The sequence below is a fragment of the Henningerozyma blattae genome, chromosome 3 (genome assembly GCF_000315915.1).
Source record: "Henningerozyma blattae CBS 6284 chromosome 3, complete genome".
Lineage (NCBI taxonomy): Eukaryota > Fungi > Ascomycota > Saccharomycetes > Saccharomycetales > Saccharomycetaceae > Henningerozyma > Henningerozyma blattae.
Genome location: NC_020187.1, coordinates 1,428,457 through 1,448,897, shown reverse-complemented (window position 1 = coordinate 1,448,897; position 20,441 = coordinate 1,428,457). Strand labels below are relative to the sequence as shown.

Here is a 20,441-nt window from a genome sequence, read left to right as displayed (position 1 = left end):
TTATCCACAAGCATCCACTTGACAATAACAATTCTCATTGTTGTTCATTACTGTAGACAATTTTTCATTTTCAGGCGATGCTTCTGGTTATGAACCTCGTTCCCGCAGTATCCGAAAAACTCCACTGACTTATACGAGGGTGAAAAAATATAGAAGGTTCTTCAGTGTTATTATTGTAGTGGAATGTTTAGATTAAAGGTAGCTTAACATCAGGGTTTTCAAGACGGTTATAAGTAGCTCATCAAAGTGGCTTGTAGGATGAGTGGTGAATAACTTAGCCGTTTAGCATTTGTTCCATTTCTGCAATACCGTTCTCAAATTCCGCTTTGGAAATTCCAAATTGATTCCGCAATCTTGCCATGTATAATAGCTTAATTTCATCTATTATTTGCTCTCTATTTTTATTACTACTGACGATTTCATCATTATTTAGGAAATCTGAGTTTAATTTTAAGTATTGATCTTGGATGATTCCAATGTATGTTAGATTGCCCTTTTTCTTAGTTGGATACTTACGGTCAGAATTCATTTCATTATTTTCGTCATCGATTTTATCATTGTTTTCTTTATTAATATTCTCTGGTATAGCAGACGTCTCTGATGAGGTATCTGGTATTGGTATCATCTTGTATAATTTTCTCTTGGCGATTCTTTGATCGATATTAATCTTACCACCATTTTTACGTTCTTCAGGGGTACCTTGCATTGGTAAAAATTTCGTTTCTATCCACTTTAAATAATCTTGTGTATCATTTGCATCCCAATCGTAGACATCTCTATCAAACCTTATAGCCCTCATTGTGATAGGCTCTTCATTATCTTTTTGAATTTGCAAATATCGATTTAACCATTTAGTTGAATAAATTTCTTCATCATAACTTAACATGCTGGTTACAATAAAATAGAAATAACATAAAATTCGAAATTCTGGATGATGCTTAATCAAAATTACTTTATTTTTAATGGCAACATTTTCGTATTCTAATAAATCGTTCCTATCTTTAATTGCAATAGATACATATGAAAAAAATTCACATGGAAGAGTAAATTCAAGAATTAATTTAAAAATTAATGGTTCCATAGATAATTGTAACTTACCACAATATTTTTCGAAATTTAATCTATCTAAAAGATGTAAGACATTATTTTGTATTTGATTCTCAGTAGGGACACTACCACCTTCTAATATTTTCAAATAATAATTGGGCATTGTTTCTCTCCATTGACTTGGTATCTTTTCATTGGCTTTAAAATATAACAAATCTCCATTAGTTATCCATTCTTGGAAATCACTGGTATATATAGAAATATGTAGTTGAGTACAGGCGATTAAAAGAATACTTATACTTGATACCAAACTTAAACCAACTTCATCTTTTCCATCAATACTCTTCAAATACATCATCCATAAATTCTTAACAAATCTATCAATCAGTTGATTATTAGTCTTTTTAACAATCCAATCTGATTGCCTCTTTAATATCCATTGGAAACTTTTGACAAATATTAATCTACCCTTGGACCCATATACTTTTTTATCCTGACTTTTCGCTAATATTGATTGGGACTGAGATAAAGATATACTCGATTGAAAATTACCTGTTGCATTTGTAGTTAAATTTAAACGACGTGTTATTGCATTTCCAGAGCCAACATCTTCGTCATCATTAAATTCATAATCACCTTCCATAACATGCCCATATTGACATGTACGATGACCTGCTAAAATACGCCATAATCTAGAGGGACAATTATCAATACCACATAAAGGTCCTCTAATATATGTCGACATTCCTCTTCTTTTTTTCTCTTTCTAACTATTTACAAGATCAAATTCATGGAAGATTCTTATATAGTATAGTAATGATGAAACAAAAATTATTATATCCTCTAAGATATATATTAATAAGGGTTATTAACTTTAAATGCTTTTTTTTGCGGTAAAGATCAATAGCTCTTTGTTGAAATTTCGATGTTATTTGTTGGGCATCGATTATTCATTTTTTCTTCATTAATCTACTTTTGGCGGCATCGCATTCAGATTTTTTTTTTTAGAAGAAAAAGTCAACAAGAGAATATCTTTAAAACATTACAAAGTGTGTTAATAAACAGCAATGTACTAGGTTGCACCTATTCAGTTCAATAAATTTCTTATGAAGTGCATATTTTAATAATTGCTATATACTTATATATTTTGTAGATTAAAATAAAACATACATTAAATAAATATAAATCAAATAGAATAAGAAAAATGAGCTAAACAGTAACATTTCAGCTTAGCAAAATTAGAAAAATGGAAAATATGGCGATACTTGTTCATCGTTAAATATGTAGGTGGCATAGAAGTTTAAAATCGAAAAAAAAAAATTAATAATATTGGAAAAACGTTTAAATATAGCTGACATTAGAAACTTTCATCGAAAGCCATAGCACCACCAGCTTCTTTATTAGAAGCAACAGCCATGACTGAAGCCTTTTGATAATCAGAGACCCTCTTTTCAAAGAAATTAGTCTTACCAGCTAAAGATATATTTTCCATAAAATCAAATGGATTTTCAACATTGTAAACCTTTGGATTACCGAAGGCAACCAATAATCTATCTGCCACGAATTCCACATATTGATTCATTAGATCCGCATTCATACCTAATAATGCTACAGGTAAAGCATCAATGAAATATCTTTTTTCGATTTCCACGGCTTCTGTGACAATTTTTTCAATAATATCATGGCTAGGTTTATTTTCAATATGAGTAAATAATAAACAAGCAAAATCAGTATGCAAACCTTCATCTCTGCAAATTAATTCATTAGAGAAAGTTAACCCAGGCATTAAACCCCTCTTTTTCAACCAAAAAATAGAAGCAAATGAACCAGAGAAGAAAATACCCTCGATGGATGCAAATGCCACTAATCTTTCTGCATATAGAGCGTCACTATCATTGATCCATCTAATAGCCCATTCAGCCTTTTCTTTAATTTGTGGAATGGTCTGAATGGCATCAAATAAAAATTGAGATTCCTTTGGATCTTTGATATATGTATCAATCAATAAAGAATAAGTCTCTGAATGAATATTCTCGATCATAATTTGGAAACCATAAAATAGTCTTGCTTCTGGAACCTGTACTTCTACAGAGAAATTTTCATTTAAATTCTCATTAACGATACCATCAGAGGCAGCAAAGAAGGCCAATACTCTTGAAATGAAGAACCTTTCATTAGCATTCAATCTATTGTTCCCTTCAGCAGTCCAAAAGGAAGCTTCAGCTCTCTTATATGCCTCGTAGATATCTGGGTATTCAATTGGGAATAGAATCTTTCTCTTCTTATCCTTGTTCAAAAGAGGTTCATCTTTTTCTAACTCTTTCAAGGCATGTCTTTGGACCTTGTGTGATTCTAAGAATTCACGATGCTCTTTAGTAGCTTTACTTAATCTCATTTCCAATGACTCTTGATCATAATTGTTTTCCTTGATAGATTCTAATTTAGAAGACAAATTAGATTCAGCATCGGAAATTTCCAATCCACTAAGAGATCTGGCAGCAACTTTAGAAGGAGTTTCTTTTGGTGGTTGTTTGGACATTTTTTTTTTCTAGTTGTCTTTAGTTTCTTGAGGGCAAAAATATAATATATTTTTTTAATAAATAGTTTTGAGTTAAAGTAAATTTACAGTAATTGAATTTATAAAATTAAAGATACTTTAACGGATATAATAAATGAATCAAAAAAAAAAAAGAACTTAGAGGTAATTTGTGAAAAGAAATAAAAAATTAGTGATTTATATAAATATTTAGAACTAGTTATCGAAAATGTCCTATGGAAAAAAAATCCTTTAATATATATTTTTGATTTATAATCTGACCTTAATTACAACAAGAATGCGAACTGAAATTTATCATTTTACTATATATTTTTCAGCTCATCGGCAGAGGCCTTACTAAGAGTGGAGAACTAAAGCTGACTCGATTTATTTTTTTTTTTCAAGGGGTGCCTCCTAGAGCAGATAGATACCAAACAAGGATACATCACGTGAAACGCGTATCACAAACACGTCAATATTGATACTAGAATTCGCGTCGCATTGTTATTAGTTACAGCATTTTGAGTTCTGATAGGTTATTTAAGATATAAGGGTTGAGGCTAGTAATAAATATTAATTATTCAAAGGAAACTCTAATGTCAATATTGAATGCTGTTTATACGAAACGCCAGTGTAATATTTTGAGGTTTAGGTATTACGTAACATTTGCGTTATTTTGACCCAAACAGTGTTTATAGCATAAAATAATGATACATACACCCAAGAAATGATATACAGAATCAGAAATATGAAGAGACAGTATATTACTCAAAAAAGTGGTTTATACAATCACGTGATTTTAATTTTCGCGGAAAAAAGAAAAATTGTGGTTGCTAAGAGATTCGAACTCTTGCATCTTACGATACCTGAGGGTTCCACTCTTTCTGAGTGTTAAGCTAACGCTTGAATCAGGCGCCTTAGACCGCTCGGCCAAACAACCATTGTATTTGTTGATTCTGTTGTAAACCAACTTAGGAGTACGATACACTAAAATAGTAACTACCAAAACTTAACTTAACAATCTTATTAACTTAACACCAGTTAATCCTTCGAACTTACGAATATAATTGTTGTTCTTTTTTAAACTAAATAACTATGTGAAAGAACTATAAATTTATGTCTTAAGTCTGGAAAAGCTGGCCTTTAAATACTTTTCAAAGGTCAACGCCAGCTTTCCCATTTTACTTTAATTGGACTGTTTGTAAACTTACTTATAAGGGTAGGAGTGCACAGTTTGAGTAATGCTGGCTAACTAGTAGAGATTATGCATCGAACCGATATTCACAGGTATGCAACTAGCAGTTGCACAGTGTTATGTATAATTTCTAGTTAGCAACTTGTAGATGAGTATAAAGTCAATCTCGTCTACAACAGATTCTGTTGTAATCATATCGGGACAATACTAATAATACTATAAGGGCTTAGGGTTTACACAAACCTGAACTGTTCTTGAGTAATTGGACTTTTACACTAAAAGCTAGAGTACCACTTGTGCTTAAATAATAACTTGTTTTTCTTATAACTATAAAATTAATATGAACGAACTATAAACCTATGAATTCTTGATGGATAAGTAGCCCTATTTATACGTTTTCAAATAGAACTATTTATCCTGAATATTAGTTTGCTAACTTGTCAAGCAATTGCACAATTGCATTATATTATGACTCATAGTCATATAATTGCGTGAACGCACGACTGTACGATTGTATGACTCGTAGTCATCGGATTACGTGATCGTTTGCTTAAAGCCTAAACTTGAGAACATTACTTTTTATTGTTTAGCATATGTCTACAACAGATTTTTCTAAAAAAGATATAGAGGTAATATTGTTTAGTTTTGGATTATGTTTGATTTTTATTTCTAGAAATAATCAACACTTTCAACTACAATTCTTTTCTATTCATTTACTATATTAAACAAATTATGACACAATTTTTCGTCACTTCTAGCCATTTGTATTTATACATTATAATAATAGAACTAGTTTCTCCTTCTATTGACTCATAAATATACAATTCTCTTTTAGTGATTTATGGTTTAGAAAAAAAAATTAAATTGCTTAAAAGTACGAGGTTAGTATTGGATACTCTCTTCTTTTAAGATAGAATTTTAAAAAGTTTTGTATCTATAAATTGGTCTACAACTGATGTTGACTTATATAAGTTGACAATAAAAAAAATAGTGCTACTAGTTTTAGTTAATACTAGATATATTATAAGTACGTAGAAATTTAAGTGGGGCAGAAAATAGATCAAAAATGGATTCTAGTTTTAATACTAAGTGAAGTCAAGGAATAGAAGATTGTTTTGACACTATCTAAATGGTTTGATAGAATATAAGCCAAAATTATATATCGCAGAAGACACACAGTATTGAAACATAATAACTATTATATCTTTGTCCAATGAAGAAAACTCTAGCTTGATAGGTTTACTGGCAGGTGCAATAGCCGGTAATATTAGAATATTTCGATTGTACAAAAAGTCACTGAAAATGATTACAATATAACTGCAGATTGATGTGTCGATTATGGTTTTAAGAGTGAAGTTTAATGGATCTAAGTATTTGAATTTGAAAGTGGTATTATTGTGGTTGGAAAAAGGATGCCTGTAACATATTTGTTTCAAGACTAATAATTTATCTTAAAGATGCTACTTGACGCAATAAAATATACTACTGCGAAGACCAAACTTCGTCAAAATAAAAAGTAATAAACAGTAGCATTCCTTTTACAATACTAATAATATTGGCTATTGGAATATATTAATATATTGCAATCCCATGCAAACTATTCTTCGCATATCTTCCAAAAAACTCAAACTTCAATTCAATTTTTAATATACAATTTAAATATTTTAAAATATAAAAATGAAAATAATTATTTTGTGAACAATGAGACTACATCTTGATCATGAATTTTGTGATTTAAACCACATTTCTGTGGTGAATGTTTGGCGGATGAACCCCATACTAATGCATATTTAAATTTATCCTGGAAGTCTCTATGGATGCTATGACACAAATCTCCGACAGTTGAACCATTTCTGACGACTAATGGATCATCAAATGCTGGCTTTACACCACGCTTCTTAGTATAAACACGACTTAGATTTAATTGATACCAGATCTCCTCAACAACATCATCTAACCCTAAATCCATTTCACATGACATAACAACTGTGTTTGGCTCTCTAGCTAATCTATCAACTTCTTCCAATGAAACAGCATCGATTTTATTATAAATGTAAAGACATTTGACATAATTTATGTGTTGCTCATTGATGACATCGATAAAATCATCAATTGAACATTGCTCATCTCTGACTAAGACTTCGGCATTATGTATTCTATAATCTCTCAATAATGCTTTGATTGTAGAATCGGTTAAATTATTTTTTGGTGGTGATGTAAATGACACTTTAACACCACCTGTATCCTTCTTTTTAAAATAAATATTTGGCCTTTCCTTATTTAATCTAATCCCAACATTTTCTAATTCTCTCTCCAATGATTCTCTTTGATGTGTACTTTTAGTAGCATCCAAAACCATTAAAACTAAATCTGCAGTCCTTGCGGTTGCAACAACTTGTCTACCACGGCCTTTACCTTGAGAAGCCCCATAAATAATACCTGGCAAATCAACGATTTGAATTTCAGCACCTTGATACTTCAAAACACCCGGAACAGATGTTAAAGTTGTAAAAGAATAATGTGCAATTTCAGATTTTGTTGAGGTAATTTTACCTAATAGAGAGGATTTACCAACAGAAGGGTACCCAATTAACACGGCTCTTGCATCACCGGATTTTGCAACTTCAAAACCAGTACCACCTCCACCAGAACTGCCAGCTTCATCAGCTATTAATTGTTGTCTATAACGTGCTAATTTACCCTTTAGTAAACCCAAATGATGTTCTGTGGCCTTATTCTTTTGGGTACGAGCCATTTCCTCTTCAATGGCTTGAATTTTTTCGATGATACCCATTTTGCTTTATAATATTAATCTGTGTAAATTTGTTATTTTCTTCTATAGTTCCTTTTTTTTTTTTTTTGGCTTATTGAGCAGTATCAAATGCTAAAATCACTAAAATGGTGGTGACTTGAGGTGCAACCAACTTTTTTTTATTGTATTGCTTTTAAACTTGTATCGTTTTTAAGATTTAAGATTATTTTTTCTTGAATTTTCAAAATTTTAGATGGGCGTTAAAAAAATGAAAAATAACACCAACAAAAGATTAGAAGGTATAAAATGGTTTTCAGAACAGACTATTTGACGCCGATAACCTACAATTAAAGAAATTGATGTAATATTGTTGATGAATATAACTTCTAGTTACAAATACATTTTTTAGTTCTTGAAGAATGTTATTATATCATTTGAAATTGAAATATTAGCTTGAATTAAGAATTCAATTTACTGATTTTAAACACAATATCTTTTCCATTACAAAACTTATTTCAACTTTTTTTGTAAGATATAAGTATATGTAGCACCCATATAGCGAAATATCATCAGGTTCATCGTTAAGATAGAAACATCTCTACATTATATTTCTATACTACTACATATTATGCAAAATTTAACGATAGAGTTTATATATTCTTGTTAAATGTCACCTTTTACTGTGGTGCTGTATCTACAAAACAATGAGTAACAATTATAAAGTTTTCATTTTATTTAAATATGCTGGAATATGATTATATCATTTTCTATTAAGTGGTAAAATACTTTTTATCACGTGACTATTTAAGAAATATATTCATTTTAGTTATAGTATTTACAATATATGTCGAAATAATATAATCGTCATTACATCTTAAACATTGTATACCAATGTATAACTCTCTTGAATCCCAGTAAAATATATATTTAAAGCACTAAACTTGCTATAACAACGTGCGTTTCCCATAGTTCTCTATTTGTTCCTAGTGTTTATAAGATAATAAATTCTCAAGAAAAAGAGGCAACTTGGCCGAGTGGTTAAGGCGATAGATTAGAAATCTCTTGGGCTCTGCCCGCACAGGTTCGAATCCTGTAGTTGTCGTTTGTTTTTGAATTTCTTTTTTTTGAAAAATTGACGATAATATATACATTTTAGCTCAATTACAAATATAAACGTTAGGCTAAATCTCTAAAAATTAATGTTATATAATGGTTTTAGTCTTGTAGATTTTTTAAGCGTGTTTCGTGTTTGTTGTTTGTTTAAGTTAAAAAGGCTTTATGTCGAATCCGAGTGAAAATTGAGTGTACTTCATCTGAAAATTAAAACAAGTTAAAAAAAAACGTCAATTCAAATCAAGTCACTTTAATTATAACAAGTTAAATAGATATTGATTTGAAGTTTGAACCTTATATTTTTAGTGTAACATTAAACAAAAATTCCAAAGAGTAATCATAGATGGCATTCCAGCAGAATTTCCAAAATCAAAATATGAACATGAATATGAACATGAATCAAAACTTCTATCAACAAGGTCAACAGCCTGCAAATGGAGCTGATCAATTCATGTTTCCTCAAGGTTCCATGTCATACCAATATGATTCTTCAAATGATCCTAACAATGGTGGTAATTCAATGGGTCTAGTTCCAGATCCATTACCTTCTGGTATATTATATGCATTATCTACAAAGGGTTATCCTCATGAACCGCCTCTATTGGAAGAAATCGGTATCAATTTTGATCATATTATTACAAAAACTAAAATGGTACTTATACCTACTTCGTCGAATAACAATGGTATTTCCCAAGAAATTCTAAATGATTCTGATTTATCAGGTCCAGTAATTTTCTTCCTTTTATTTGGATTATTCCTTTTAATGGCTGGTAAGGTTCATTTTGGATATATTTATGGTGTTGCATTATTTGGTACTGTTTCATTACACAATTTATCAAAGTTTATGTCAAATAATGATTCCAATAATATTAATAATAATAAATTACAATTTTTTAACACTGCTTCTATTTTAGGTTATTGTTTCTTACCCTTATGTATTTTATCAAGTATTGGTATATTTCATTCTTTAGACAACACGGCTGGTTATGTGTTAGGTGGCTTGTTTGTTATTTGGAGTACATGGTCTGCGTCTGGTTTTTTAAATTCCCTTTTACAATTAACAAATGCAAGATTATTAATTGCCTATCCGTTGTTGATTTTTTACAGTGTCTTTGCATTAATGGCAATTTTTGTTTAAAAAACTAAGAAAGAGTTGAGAAGTAATCCAACTACACCTTTACTCGTAATCAATTTATTCATTATCTGATTTATATCGTTGATAATTACACATACCATTTGAAAAAAATTGATTAATTAAATGAAAAAAAAGGGTGGAACTCAAGTAATGATTTAAATTGTATTAGTTCAGTCTTATAAGTAATTCTAAACGCGATTAAATTAATATCTATAAATTAGTATATAATGAAGTGTAAGATAAAGTAATAAAATTTGGAAACTGAAGTAGCATGTTTAAATCTTACATTCAAACCAGCTAAAATAGTTGAGTTTTAAAAATGATGGGTAAAGCATTTTTATAACAAGAGTTATAATGCAAAGGTGAATTCTGCAAGAGATGAAATTTGTAGGGTTAAATAACGGTAGCTCTCTTTGTGACAGCATCTGTCGATCCACTCACCTCCCGTTTTTATTGGAATTAGAGCATGACCAGCCTGTTAAATTCGTCTTATAATCTGCATGATATAAAGCTGGTTGGAAAATTCTTTCACAGTTTTCTTCAACGACAACAGATGGAATATCATTCAACATTAAAAATCTTAGCTTTGGGAAACCTCTCAAAAACGCAATATATGTTGCCCTATAATGATGAATTAATGCATGGTAGCAATCAATAACGTCTTTTTCTGTTAATACTTCATGAGGTAGTTTTAATAAATAGCCATCATCATCACAAGTAGTATAAGGAGGTAAGATATTACTCATTCCTAAAAAGTCAGACGGTAGGCCACTACTAGCATCTGAAGCATTTGTTGAAAAATTAGTAATTGGGATATTTATTGTCCCATTATTGGTATTTGGTTCAAAGTTTACAGTAATTCCACCATCTTCTTCCACTTCAACTTCTGTTTCTACTAATTCATCATTGGGTGTTTCACTAGGTTCCCTTGTTGTCATAAACCCATTTTCTTCTGGTTGTGTATTACCTCCTTCCCATGCAATAACAGCATTCTCATTTTCATTTCTATTTTGATGAATATTATCATTTGCGTCATTGTATATTGGATAATCGAATAAGTCATCATTAGTATTTTCATTAGGTGTAAATTCGTTAACTGGAGTTTCATTAACCGGGACTTCACTCATGGTATATTCATCATTATTATTGTCATTATTAATCTCATGATCATTATTAAATTGTTCTCTATAATCATCATTATGGAAAGATAGAGGGGTAGTATGACTATCATTATTATCATCATTATTAAGGTTTAATGAATCATTTAATTCCAATTTTTTAAAGATATTTCTACTAAAATCTTTAACCAATTGATTTTTATTTTTACGATAAGAAAATAAATTATCATTCATTATATTAACAAATTCATGTAAATTCATTGGTTGAGTTCTTACACTTGGATAAGAATCGCAAGCTTTTGAATAAGGTAATAATGATAAAGCTCTCATCATTGTAAATATATCCTTCGTTGCAGCTTCATGATCACCCTCTAAATATATATCTTCCGAAAAGAGGAATAATTTTTCTTTTAAAATCTTATTGAAAACATGATTACATTTATTACATTGACATTTTTGTAATATATCAACGGTTCTATCCTTGATTGAGATAATTGGAAGATCCATACCTTCAAATCTCATATCGATGAATTGCAATTTATTACAATTCAATAAAATTGTTAAGAAAATTTCAGGATTTGTAGATTCTGGTGAATATTGTTGTAAAAAATCCATTTTAATTCTTTTCAAATTCTTTAAATATTCAAATAACGGTACTAATAATTTTGTATCTTGCTTAATTGATATCAATGAAAGATCTTCTAGATAGATAAATTCTTTAAAATTTTTAATCATTTCTACTTCTCTTGGTAACAATTGTTCATTCCATGAAATAACGGTTAGGACTTTTAAACTTCTAACATCGAATATTTCAGATAAATCTCTTAATGGAGGCAAAGTCGAAGAATTTCGTATTGGATTTTTAAAATAAATAGGATCAAAAAACTCTCTTCTCCAATGAAATTTTAAATCAACAATTTGTAACTTCCCCTTTAAAAGATACAAATAATTGAATAATTTTAAAGGATCGATGAATAAAGTCATATGAGATAATCTAGAAGAAATTCTTTGTCTTAGATATATTTTCAAATTTGGAATATAATTCTCTGGTACAGGTAATTCTGGTAAAGAATTTGGTGGAGCCATATCAAAACTTGTGACTTGATATTTGGAAACTTTCCCATTAGCAATAATATCGTTACACGAAGGATCTGTGATGTTTTCTAACCTTTGTAATGAAGTACCCTCTGAACATAACAATTCCAAGATACGTTTTTGCAACTCACCTTCTAAGTCCCAATTAATTCTAATCCATTGGACATTCTTCAAGGTTACTGGGTTTCTAATAAAAGTCTTAATTAATCCTTTCAATTTCTTATTAGCCAATAATCTTGATCTTTCTTCCGGTAAATACGAAGGGATCATCAGCAAAGTCCAATTGATCGCAAGATCCATGAAATCGCTTGTAACAACGTTTGAATCATTTAAATATATTCTTCGATAAATTAATTTTGTTGCAATTCTATTGCATCTTTTATTAACTAGACATAATGATAAGCGATCTGGCTGTGGTAATGATGAAAATATATCAAATAATAGATCATCCGATAACTTATCCCAAGGAAATACAGAGTTAGGTTTAGATTCATCCATTATGGTTTTAATTTGAGTTTATAATGTGTGATTCTGTGGGATAAAAAAATAGAGTTATTGTAAGTCTACTATACTGTCTTCGTATCTCAGTTTAACTTAAATGCGTTTCCTGCTCTATTAATGGACACAATAACACAGATTTTTTTTTATTAGAGAAGCCAAAAATAGTGGAAATTTAAATATATTCCTATTATAAGGTTGTCAAATACGTAATAACAATTTCAATTTAGCAATATTAAAAAAAAAAGTAATGCAGATTGTAGAAATTTATGAGGAAAATCAAACAACAGAAAGTTACTTTTGAATAAGCAGATGCAGCGCAGATTGTCAAATGAAAGCTATATTTGAATCAGTCCCGTAGCATATGAAAACAATTTGAGTAGAAAGACCTCTTTTAATATCCACAATACTTTATTCCTTTGATTATTTTTTTAGTTAAAATAAGTCTATTTATTTTTTTATATATCTTAGTCCTTTTTTTTTTACTAATAATGATGGTTCTCAAATTTGGGCCTTATCATTTTTACGGAGATTTAATTAAGGAAACCAAAATCGTTAAGAATCCAAAACGAAAAAATATCATCGGAAATAAAGGCAAGCGTGCGCCATTTGAGATTTGAATGGATATAATAGGATTATTTACAAGATAGTCCAGGATTGGACGACTATATATATTGGGCGGCTAATTTGTATGCAAAACTATACGATATTGTATCCAAGATTAATTGTGTCTTTTAGTATTATTTTTTTGTCACTCTTATGACATAGTTTTTTTAAAATTAAAACAGATACAACGAAGAAAAATTGGAATTCTTATCGATAGTATATGTAAGAGTTATGTAATGAGTTGGGATAGATTATATAGATGAGAATAGTGAGTTATATATGAGAATATTGGATTTAAAATAGAAGAAGTATTTTGGTAGTACAAAGTCAGAAGGAGCCAGATAGGTTGTATATACAAAGGAAATGGCGTGCGGAAGAAAATTGTAAAACCACAGAGAGAGGTTGGCAAAAAATCAATAATCGATTACAAGAATTCTTTACTTTTTCTTCTGTAAGCGTTACAATCTCTTAGCCATTGCTTGTAATCTTTCAAAGATCCAATTCTTTCGCCGTAATAATCGGGCACAGGGTTACTGAAACTTTGTGAAGAGGCATCGACTCTATTTTTAATGACATGTTTTAAGAATTCTTTATTTTTGATTTTGAAATCTGCTAATTTTTTCAAATGTAATAGATTAAATATTTGAGATCCAAATAATGGGCCAAAAAGATAACCCACACAACCAGATGCCACAAGGCCCCCTGAAATGACAACTAATGGATCAAAGCCAAATAAAGTTTGAGTTGGGTCAATCTGTAGAGTGGAGAGATAGAACCATGATAGATTACAACCGAGGAAAGCTGTGAAGACAGATGCACCAACATTTACACGGCGTTCATATTTACGCATCTTAAAGAAATCAGGCCAAGTCAATTGAACATTGGCACTCTTTGATGATTTGGAAGTATCTGTAGAATTATGTCTTTTAATAATTGATTGGCCGAGTATGATAGTATTGGTGTTTGTTAAGGGTATTCTACCATGATTTAGAAGTAAAAGAGTTGCTGATTTGTTGTATGATGCCAGTGATTTTGTCACTGTAGATCTTAAAAGGTTCATTATATTGGAAGTATTGCTATAAGGTATGATTGTCAAGTTTGTAACTATATTATATTCTTTTTTTAAGTGTACTCATTGTTAGCAAGCATATTAGCTATGAAATAATCAAACAAGGAAATTGAAATTTATCCTAAAAAATGTTTTTTTTTAAGAAAAGAAAAAAAAAAAAAATAATGTAGGCGAGCGTACGAAATGATTAATAAAAAGAAAGTAATATTTTAAATAAAGAGAAAACTACAAAAAAAATATTGACTAACAAAGCTTCTCATAAATATGGGTGGCCTTAATAATTATTGGAATAAATAAATAGTTATATATAAGATTTTGAAATAAATAATAAAAAAAAGAAAAAAAAGAGGCACCCAAATAAAAAAAATTAAAATGAGCTAATCCAAAGCTGACTATAAATCTTGTTCATCTAAAGTCTTAAAGATGAAAGGCTTTTGAGATTCTGGGAAAGTAATACCAGCTTCTAATAATTTAACAAATACTTTGGAAAACTCAGCGAAGAATGCATCTTGATTTTCAGCAAATTCCTTGACAATTGGTAAATATTTGGAATCCTTGGTTAAACTCATATCAGCAGGTAACATCATGAAGCCCTTTGGAGAGTTGTATTGCATATTACCAGCTGCATTTTTTTCATAAGCCCAATTTTCATGTAATAAATTAACAAAGAATTCATTAGAGAAGATATTTACAGCACCCCCCCATGGACCATCAAAACCTGAATTTTTCAAATGAGTTCTACCAATGGAATGACACCCCATTAAAGCAACAACTTCTCTATCAGAAGTGAAACTCAATCTTTCAAAGAAACTTCTAACGTAATTATTATCGGTGGCAGCATCTGGTAATCTACCATTGTCTGGAGTGGTTGATTCGGCAGTATCAGTTCTACCTGGTCTCCATGGAATAACTGGGCCTTGCATTTCTTGCATAGCAGTAACACCACCTAAAGTATATAGATCCCCGTGGGAGATCCAAGGGAATTGCTTATGGATCGGTTCCAAAAACTTTGCAGCGTTGTTCAACCCATTGTTAGAAGGATCAGTGTTTTCCTTTTTGAAACGATAAGTACCACCATAAGAACCACCAGTGTTATCACTCTTGTCATAGGTACCAGAAGAATGCCAAGCTAAACGAACCAAGACAGGGCCGTAGCCAATGTAATTATCGTATTCATCATCTTCTCTAATTTTTTCAGCAATGGCGTTATAAATTTCTTGGTAATCCTTTAAGGTCTTCCCATTGACTGGTTGAGCCAATTTTAAAGCAAGGGCAGCAGTTAAAAGGGATGCATTAGGAGAAGTTTTGCCATTTTCATAACCATTGTTGTTACCACTGTTCAAAACAAATTGATTTTTTGAACTTAATTTTTGGTTTGTAAATAATGACGAATAAAAGTTTGGACCATTTTCAGTATTTGAAAGAGCTAAAGAGGCAGAAGTAGCTGCTGCCACCCCACCAATAATGTAGAGAGTTCTTCTATTAATAGTTCTGGATAAACGTGAACCAATCATCTTTACTTAGTTTTAAGTATCACACAATGGGAACAAAGACTATTGTGGGACAATCGAGTGTAACAAGTATAAGGTATTCGGCCCTTAACACGTAACAACAACGTCTCTTTACGAATTGTATCAATTTATATACGCAGTTCGAGCGTAACAATGCTTATTAAGTTCTCTCACTCATGAGAGAGAAATGAATTGTTAACAAGGGGAGTTTCTTCCATTTTCCATTTCGTATCGGCATGAGTGTCTGTTTTCCAGATTTCTACTTACTACATTGCTTCATTAATTCAAGGAACGCCGTTCGATGCCCGCATGACATAATTTCCAAATTAGATAAAACTTTTACTAAAATAACCACCATTTTTGACAGCAGTGCCTATGATTAGATGGACTTTCAGATTCGAAACCAAAGGGTTCGGGCTTTAAGAGATGTAAAGTCAAGTCCAGACCAAACTCTGCTTAGGAAGTGTTATTATCCGTTGCCATGGTGATTTTATATATTCATATCTATGTTCGTATATAGGAATACATTTCTTAACTACTATATATATATATATATAGCTGCTTTATGTGAAATATGATTAATGTGTGACATAGTATCTCATTACGTGTCATTTACGATTGCAATTTCTTGTAACATGAGACCTTGTATTAAATTCATAATACTCTTGCGTCTCTATATATTCATATATATATATGTATATATGTATGTATGTATACATCAAATCTAAAGCCAGACCCGCAAAAATCGGACTTAAACTGGAAAAAACAATTATGTAGCCTATATAATATCAGTATTTTCTGGGTAATTAGACCGCCGTAACATTCTCCAATTTTGGCATAATATCTAATCAGAAATTTGCGGCGCACGGGGTTCGAACAGGCCTGTTATCGCCTTTTTTTGCTCTAAGATAAGGGACAGCCAATTGACAATAGACAAAAGACGATATATTAGATGGAATAAAATATATACATTTAATATTCATACGTTAATATATAGTCCTAACCTATTTCAACATTCAATAGTACCATAAAATAAGATACATTGATAAAGATATTTGCTGGGCTAGGCCAAGACTTTCATTAAACAACCATTAACCTATCATATAATATTAAAAACAGCAACCAATTGGACATTCTGTATTTATATATTAATATATTACCAAACTAATTACAAGAGGAATTTAAAACGTATTATAAAAAATACATGTATAATGTCATATTCAGACTCGTTAGATAAAGCTAGTCGTATTATAAAGAAAGAATCCAGCAGTATTCAAAAAACTGTAACCCATAGGAATTTAATGGGGGCTTTGAAACATTGTTCTGTGATGTTGACAGAATTAAGAAACCCAAACCTATTACCAAAACAATATTACGAGTTATATATAATGATATATGATACTCTATCGATATTATTGCCCTATCTAGTGGAAAATCATCAGAAAAGACATCATTTGGCAGATTTATATGAATTGGTACAATATGCTGGTAATATTGTACCAAGATTGTACTTGATGATAACTGTGGGAACTGCATATTTGAAATGCGATGATGCTCCTGGTGAAGAATTATGTAAAGATATGATAGAGATGTGTCGTGGGATACAAAATCCTATACGAGGTCTCTTTTTGCGTTATTATTTGTCTCAAAGAACCAAGGGAATCTTACCGACACCTGATAATTCTATCGATTTTAGTTGTCATTTCATTATTACCAATTTTGTAGAGATGAATAAATTATGGGTTAGATTACAACATCAGGGTCCATTGAAAGAAAGAAATAAGAGATCCAAAGAGAGGAAAGAATTACAAATTTTGATTGGTACTCAATTGGTAAGATTATCACATATCATTGGAGATGATAATTTGACTCTATATAAAGATAAATTCTTACCCTTGATTCTAGATCAAATTGTACAGTGTAGAGATGTGATTTCTCAAGAATATCTCTTGGATGTCATTTGTCAAGTTTTCCCAGATAATTATCATTTAAATACGTTGGATATGTTATTAGATACAACTTTACAATTAAATCCAGATGTTGCCATTCATACAGTAGTATTAAGTTTTGTCAACAGACTTAATGGATACATGGATAGATGTGAAGCTGCTCACTCCCAAGAGAATAATAAAAAAGATGATTCATTCGCTTATAAGAAAAATAGTATTAATGTGTTTCAAATATTTTGGAATTATCTGTCGTATTTGAATGAGGAAAGACCAGACTTCACTTTAAATCAAATCATACCTTTGGTAGAGAGTATATTAGAATTATCTTTACGTTGGTATCCTAAAAATTTACAAAATTTAAATGCTTTATATAGTTTTACAGTGGAAAAATGTAATGATTTTGGTCCAAATTTAATTTCAGAAAAGGAAAATGAAGTTTTATTTTTAAATTTATTAACTTTGTTAGATATATCTGAACAATTAATTACTACATCAAAACAAAAATTCTTTTATTTATTAATTACTCACTGTGAGTCTTATCGTCATCTTTTATCATTACAATCGACAAATATTCAAATTAAAGTAGCAGAAACATTATTAGACATTTTCATTAATTTCAATCCCATAGACATTAATCCAATAGAGTTGAAAGATGATTTAAAGCATGCACTTATAGATTCAAGATCAAATTTCATCTATTTGGAATCTACTCAACATCTAGATAATTTATTAACTATTTTCATTCCAATTTTAAATCTAGGAAATTCTAAAAATTTGAAATTAAAATCTTCATCATTAGATAAACAATTGATTGGTGATAGAGATAGAAATGGTTCAGAAATTGTTCATACCATATCCGGTTCAGAAGAACAAAAAAAACTATTAAACGAAATTCATTCACAATCTCATCATTTCCATCGTCAAGAAAATGATTCCATACTTGATATAGATCATGAATTACCTTTAAATCCTTTACAAGAAAAGATTGCAAAATTTTCTCATGTATTAATGTTCATTATAAATTCAAGTATTCAAAAAGATAAAATTATTGAATTTAGAAATAATACTGATAATCATTATAAAGATAACGAAGTTATAATCATAAAATTATTGGAAAAGGAAATCAAATGTTTATTAATTTTAAAAAATTGGTACTTAAAGGGTAATAAAAATATTCAATTTACTTTCCCATCAGTTATAACTCAATTTTGGAAAATTATTAGAAAGTCATATATTTTGAAAAAACAAAATTTGTTAATTGAAAAATTCGATTATATTGCTAAATTATGTTTTAAACATGTTTCTCGTTGTATTAATGAGTTATTCAATTTATGTGGATCTAAAATGAATGATTCAGTTTATAAATTTTATTTGACAAGTGCATCGTTAGCTGATCAATTATTTTTAACTGAAGTTTCATATGATTTTTTTTCGCAAGCATTTACAATTTTTGAAGATTCTTTAAGTGATTCAAAGACCCAATTCCAAGCTCTAATATTTATGTGTCAAACTTTACAAAAGACAAGGTCTTTATATGTAGACTCTTATTATGAACAATTGATTGTAAGATGTACTTTACATGCTTCAAAATTATTGAAAAAACAGGACCAATGCCGAGCAGTATATTTATGTTCACATTTATGGTGGGCCACAGAAATTGCATATTTAGGTGAAGAAGATGATGAAGATGATGAACTTAATAAAGATGATAAAAAATTGCAAAAGCATGATGAATTATATCATGAAGGTAAAAGAGTTCTAGAATGTTTACAAAAATCTCTAAGAACTGCGGATTCTATTATTGATAATATTCAAAGTTGTGAATTAATGATTGAAATATTAAATAGATGCTTATATTATTTCATTCATGATCAAGAATATGATACCCATGTTACAGTAAAATATATTAATGGATTAATAGAATTAATTAAAATTAATTTAAAGACGATGAAAAATGAAGAAGAAATTGAAGAGGGAACTTCTAATAACTCAAAATCAAGTATAAATGATAATAATCAAAACAACAACGGCAACGCAAGTAATAGTGTCACTAGTGCATTATTTGGGATTGAAGAAACCTTTAATTCCTTACAATTACAAGATCCTGAGAATAAAGATAAAAATCTTGTTGTAATGGGACTAGATGGTACATTTATATCATTTTTGAAAATAAAACTGGCGTTTCAATGGAAGAAATGATCTCAATACCTATTCAACATTTTTATTCTACCTGTTTGTATATTAGAAATCAAATGGAAATTGAAGATAAATTTAAAGATATCCAACTTTAGTAGTTTTTATGCTATTTTTTTATGTAATCTTATATATGTTTGTTAATTTGGTAATTTTTGTTATTATTTATCCCAGAACTTTAAATGAATAGTTTTTTTTCAAGTGCGTTCCTTTTTATTATTATTATTTACTTTTTTGTCATTATTGCGTAGTTTTATATAAAAATTTAAAATTAGTACACAATTAATAATAATTAAAAAAGTAAATATATCAAAAATATAAAAAAGACAAAATAGCGATATAAGGAATTGAGTGATTTTAAAAAAAAAAGTCTCGAGGAAAACACGGCCCCCTTTTTCTAAAGAAATTAGAATATTTTTTTAATATATAAAAAATTTCTGAAAGTAGTAGGCACAAGTACAGTATTTGTTAGGGGTATTCTTTATTTACTTTCCATTTTAAGTTAGTTCTATATAGTATTAATAGTGTATAATTATTTATTTCTTTTTCCTATCTTTAATTCCAAATAACTTAAAGTAGAGCGTCCCTTAATCGACAATAAAGCATTCTTTAGATAAGTTTCTT

At 29.7% G+C, this 20,441-nt stretch overlaps 8 protein-coding genes and 2 non-coding genes across 10 annotated transcripts; 3 read left to right on the top strand and 7 right to left on the bottom strand.

Moving 5' to 3' along the window:
- Positions 1-274: 274 nt before the first annotated feature.
- Positions 275-1,792, bottom strand: RRN7 (Rrn7p; the record flags this gene model as incomplete). The annotated part of the gene is made up of 1 exon (XM_004179865.1): positions 275-1,792. The coding sequence occupies one exon, from the start codon at positions 1,790-1,792 to the stop codon at positions 275-277; it is 1,518 nt and encodes a 505-aa protein (XP_004179913.1).
- Positions 1,793-2,404: 612 nt separating this feature from the next.
- TBLA0C05960 (uncharacterized protein) lies at positions 2,405-3,586 on the bottom strand (the record flags this gene model as incomplete). Its single annotated transcript, XM_004179864.1, has 1 exon — positions 2,405-3,586. One exon carries the CDS (start codon positions 3,584-3,586, stop codon positions 2,405-2,407), a length of 1,182 nt encoding a protein of 393 aa, XP_004179912.1.
- An 824-nt stretch (positions 3,587-4,410) lies between these two features.
- TBLA0Ctrna14L lies at positions 4,411-4,523 on the bottom strand. Its single transcript has 2 exons — positions 4,485-4,523; positions 4,411-4,455 (listed from the first exon to the last, which is right to left on the bottom strand). It is a non-coding gene; the product is annotated as a tRNA-Leu (tRNA).
- A 1,942-nt stretch (positions 4,524-6,465) lies between these two features.
- Positions 6,466-7,572, bottom strand: RBG2 (Rbg2p; the record flags this gene model as incomplete). Its single annotated transcript, XM_004179863.1, has 1 exon — positions 6,466-7,572. The coding sequence occupies one exon, from the start codon at positions 7,570-7,572 to the stop codon at positions 6,466-6,468; it is 1,107 nt and encodes a 368-aa protein (XP_004179911.1).
- Positions 7,573-8,550: 978 nt separating this feature from the next.
- Positions 8,551-8,632, top strand: TBLA0Ctrna15S. Its single transcript has one exon. It is a non-coding gene; the product is annotated as a tRNA-Ser (tRNA).
- A 387-nt stretch (positions 8,633-9,019) lies between these two features.
- YIP1 (transporter YIP1) lies at positions 9,020-9,781 on the top strand (the record flags this gene model as incomplete). The annotated part of the gene is made up of 1 exon (XM_004179862.1): positions 9,020-9,781. One exon carries the CDS (start codon positions 9,020-9,022, stop codon positions 9,779-9,781), a length of 762 nt encoding a protein of 253 aa, XP_004179910.1.
- A 434-nt stretch (positions 9,782-10,215) lies between these two features.
- On the bottom strand, positions 10,216-12,489 carry DAS1 (SCF ubiquitin ligase complex subunit DAS1; the record flags this gene model as incomplete). Its single annotated transcript, XM_004179861.1, has 1 exon — positions 10,216-12,489. The coding sequence occupies one exon, from the start codon at positions 12,487-12,489 to the stop codon at positions 10,216-10,218; it is 2,274 nt and encodes a 757-aa protein (XP_004179909.1).
- Positions 12,490-13,519: 1,030 nt separating this feature from the next.
- Positions 13,520-14,155, bottom strand: PAM17 (Pam17p; the record flags this gene model as incomplete). Its single annotated transcript, XM_004179860.1, has 1 exon — positions 13,520-14,155. The coding sequence occupies one exon, from the start codon at positions 14,153-14,155 to the stop codon at positions 13,520-13,522; it is 636 nt and encodes a 211-aa protein (XP_004179908.1).
- Positions 14,156-14,556: 401 nt separating this feature from the next.
- On the bottom strand, positions 14,557-15,678 carry CCP1 (cytochrome-c peroxidase; the record flags this gene model as incomplete). Its single annotated transcript, XM_004179859.1, has 1 exon — positions 14,557-15,678. The coding sequence occupies one exon, from the start codon at positions 15,676-15,678 to the stop codon at positions 14,557-14,559; it is 1,122 nt and encodes a 373-aa protein (XP_004179907.1).
- Positions 15,679-16,886: 1,208 nt separating this feature from the next.
- On the top strand, positions 16,887-19,823 carry TBLA0C05900 (vacuolar protein sorting-associated protein 35; the record flags this gene model as incomplete). Its single annotated transcript, XM_004179858.1, has 1 exon — positions 16,887-19,823. The coding sequence occupies one exon, from the start codon at positions 16,887-16,889 to the stop codon at positions 19,821-19,823; it is 2,937 nt and encodes a 978-aa protein (XP_004179906.1).
- Positions 19,824-20,441: the final 618 nt, after the last annotated feature.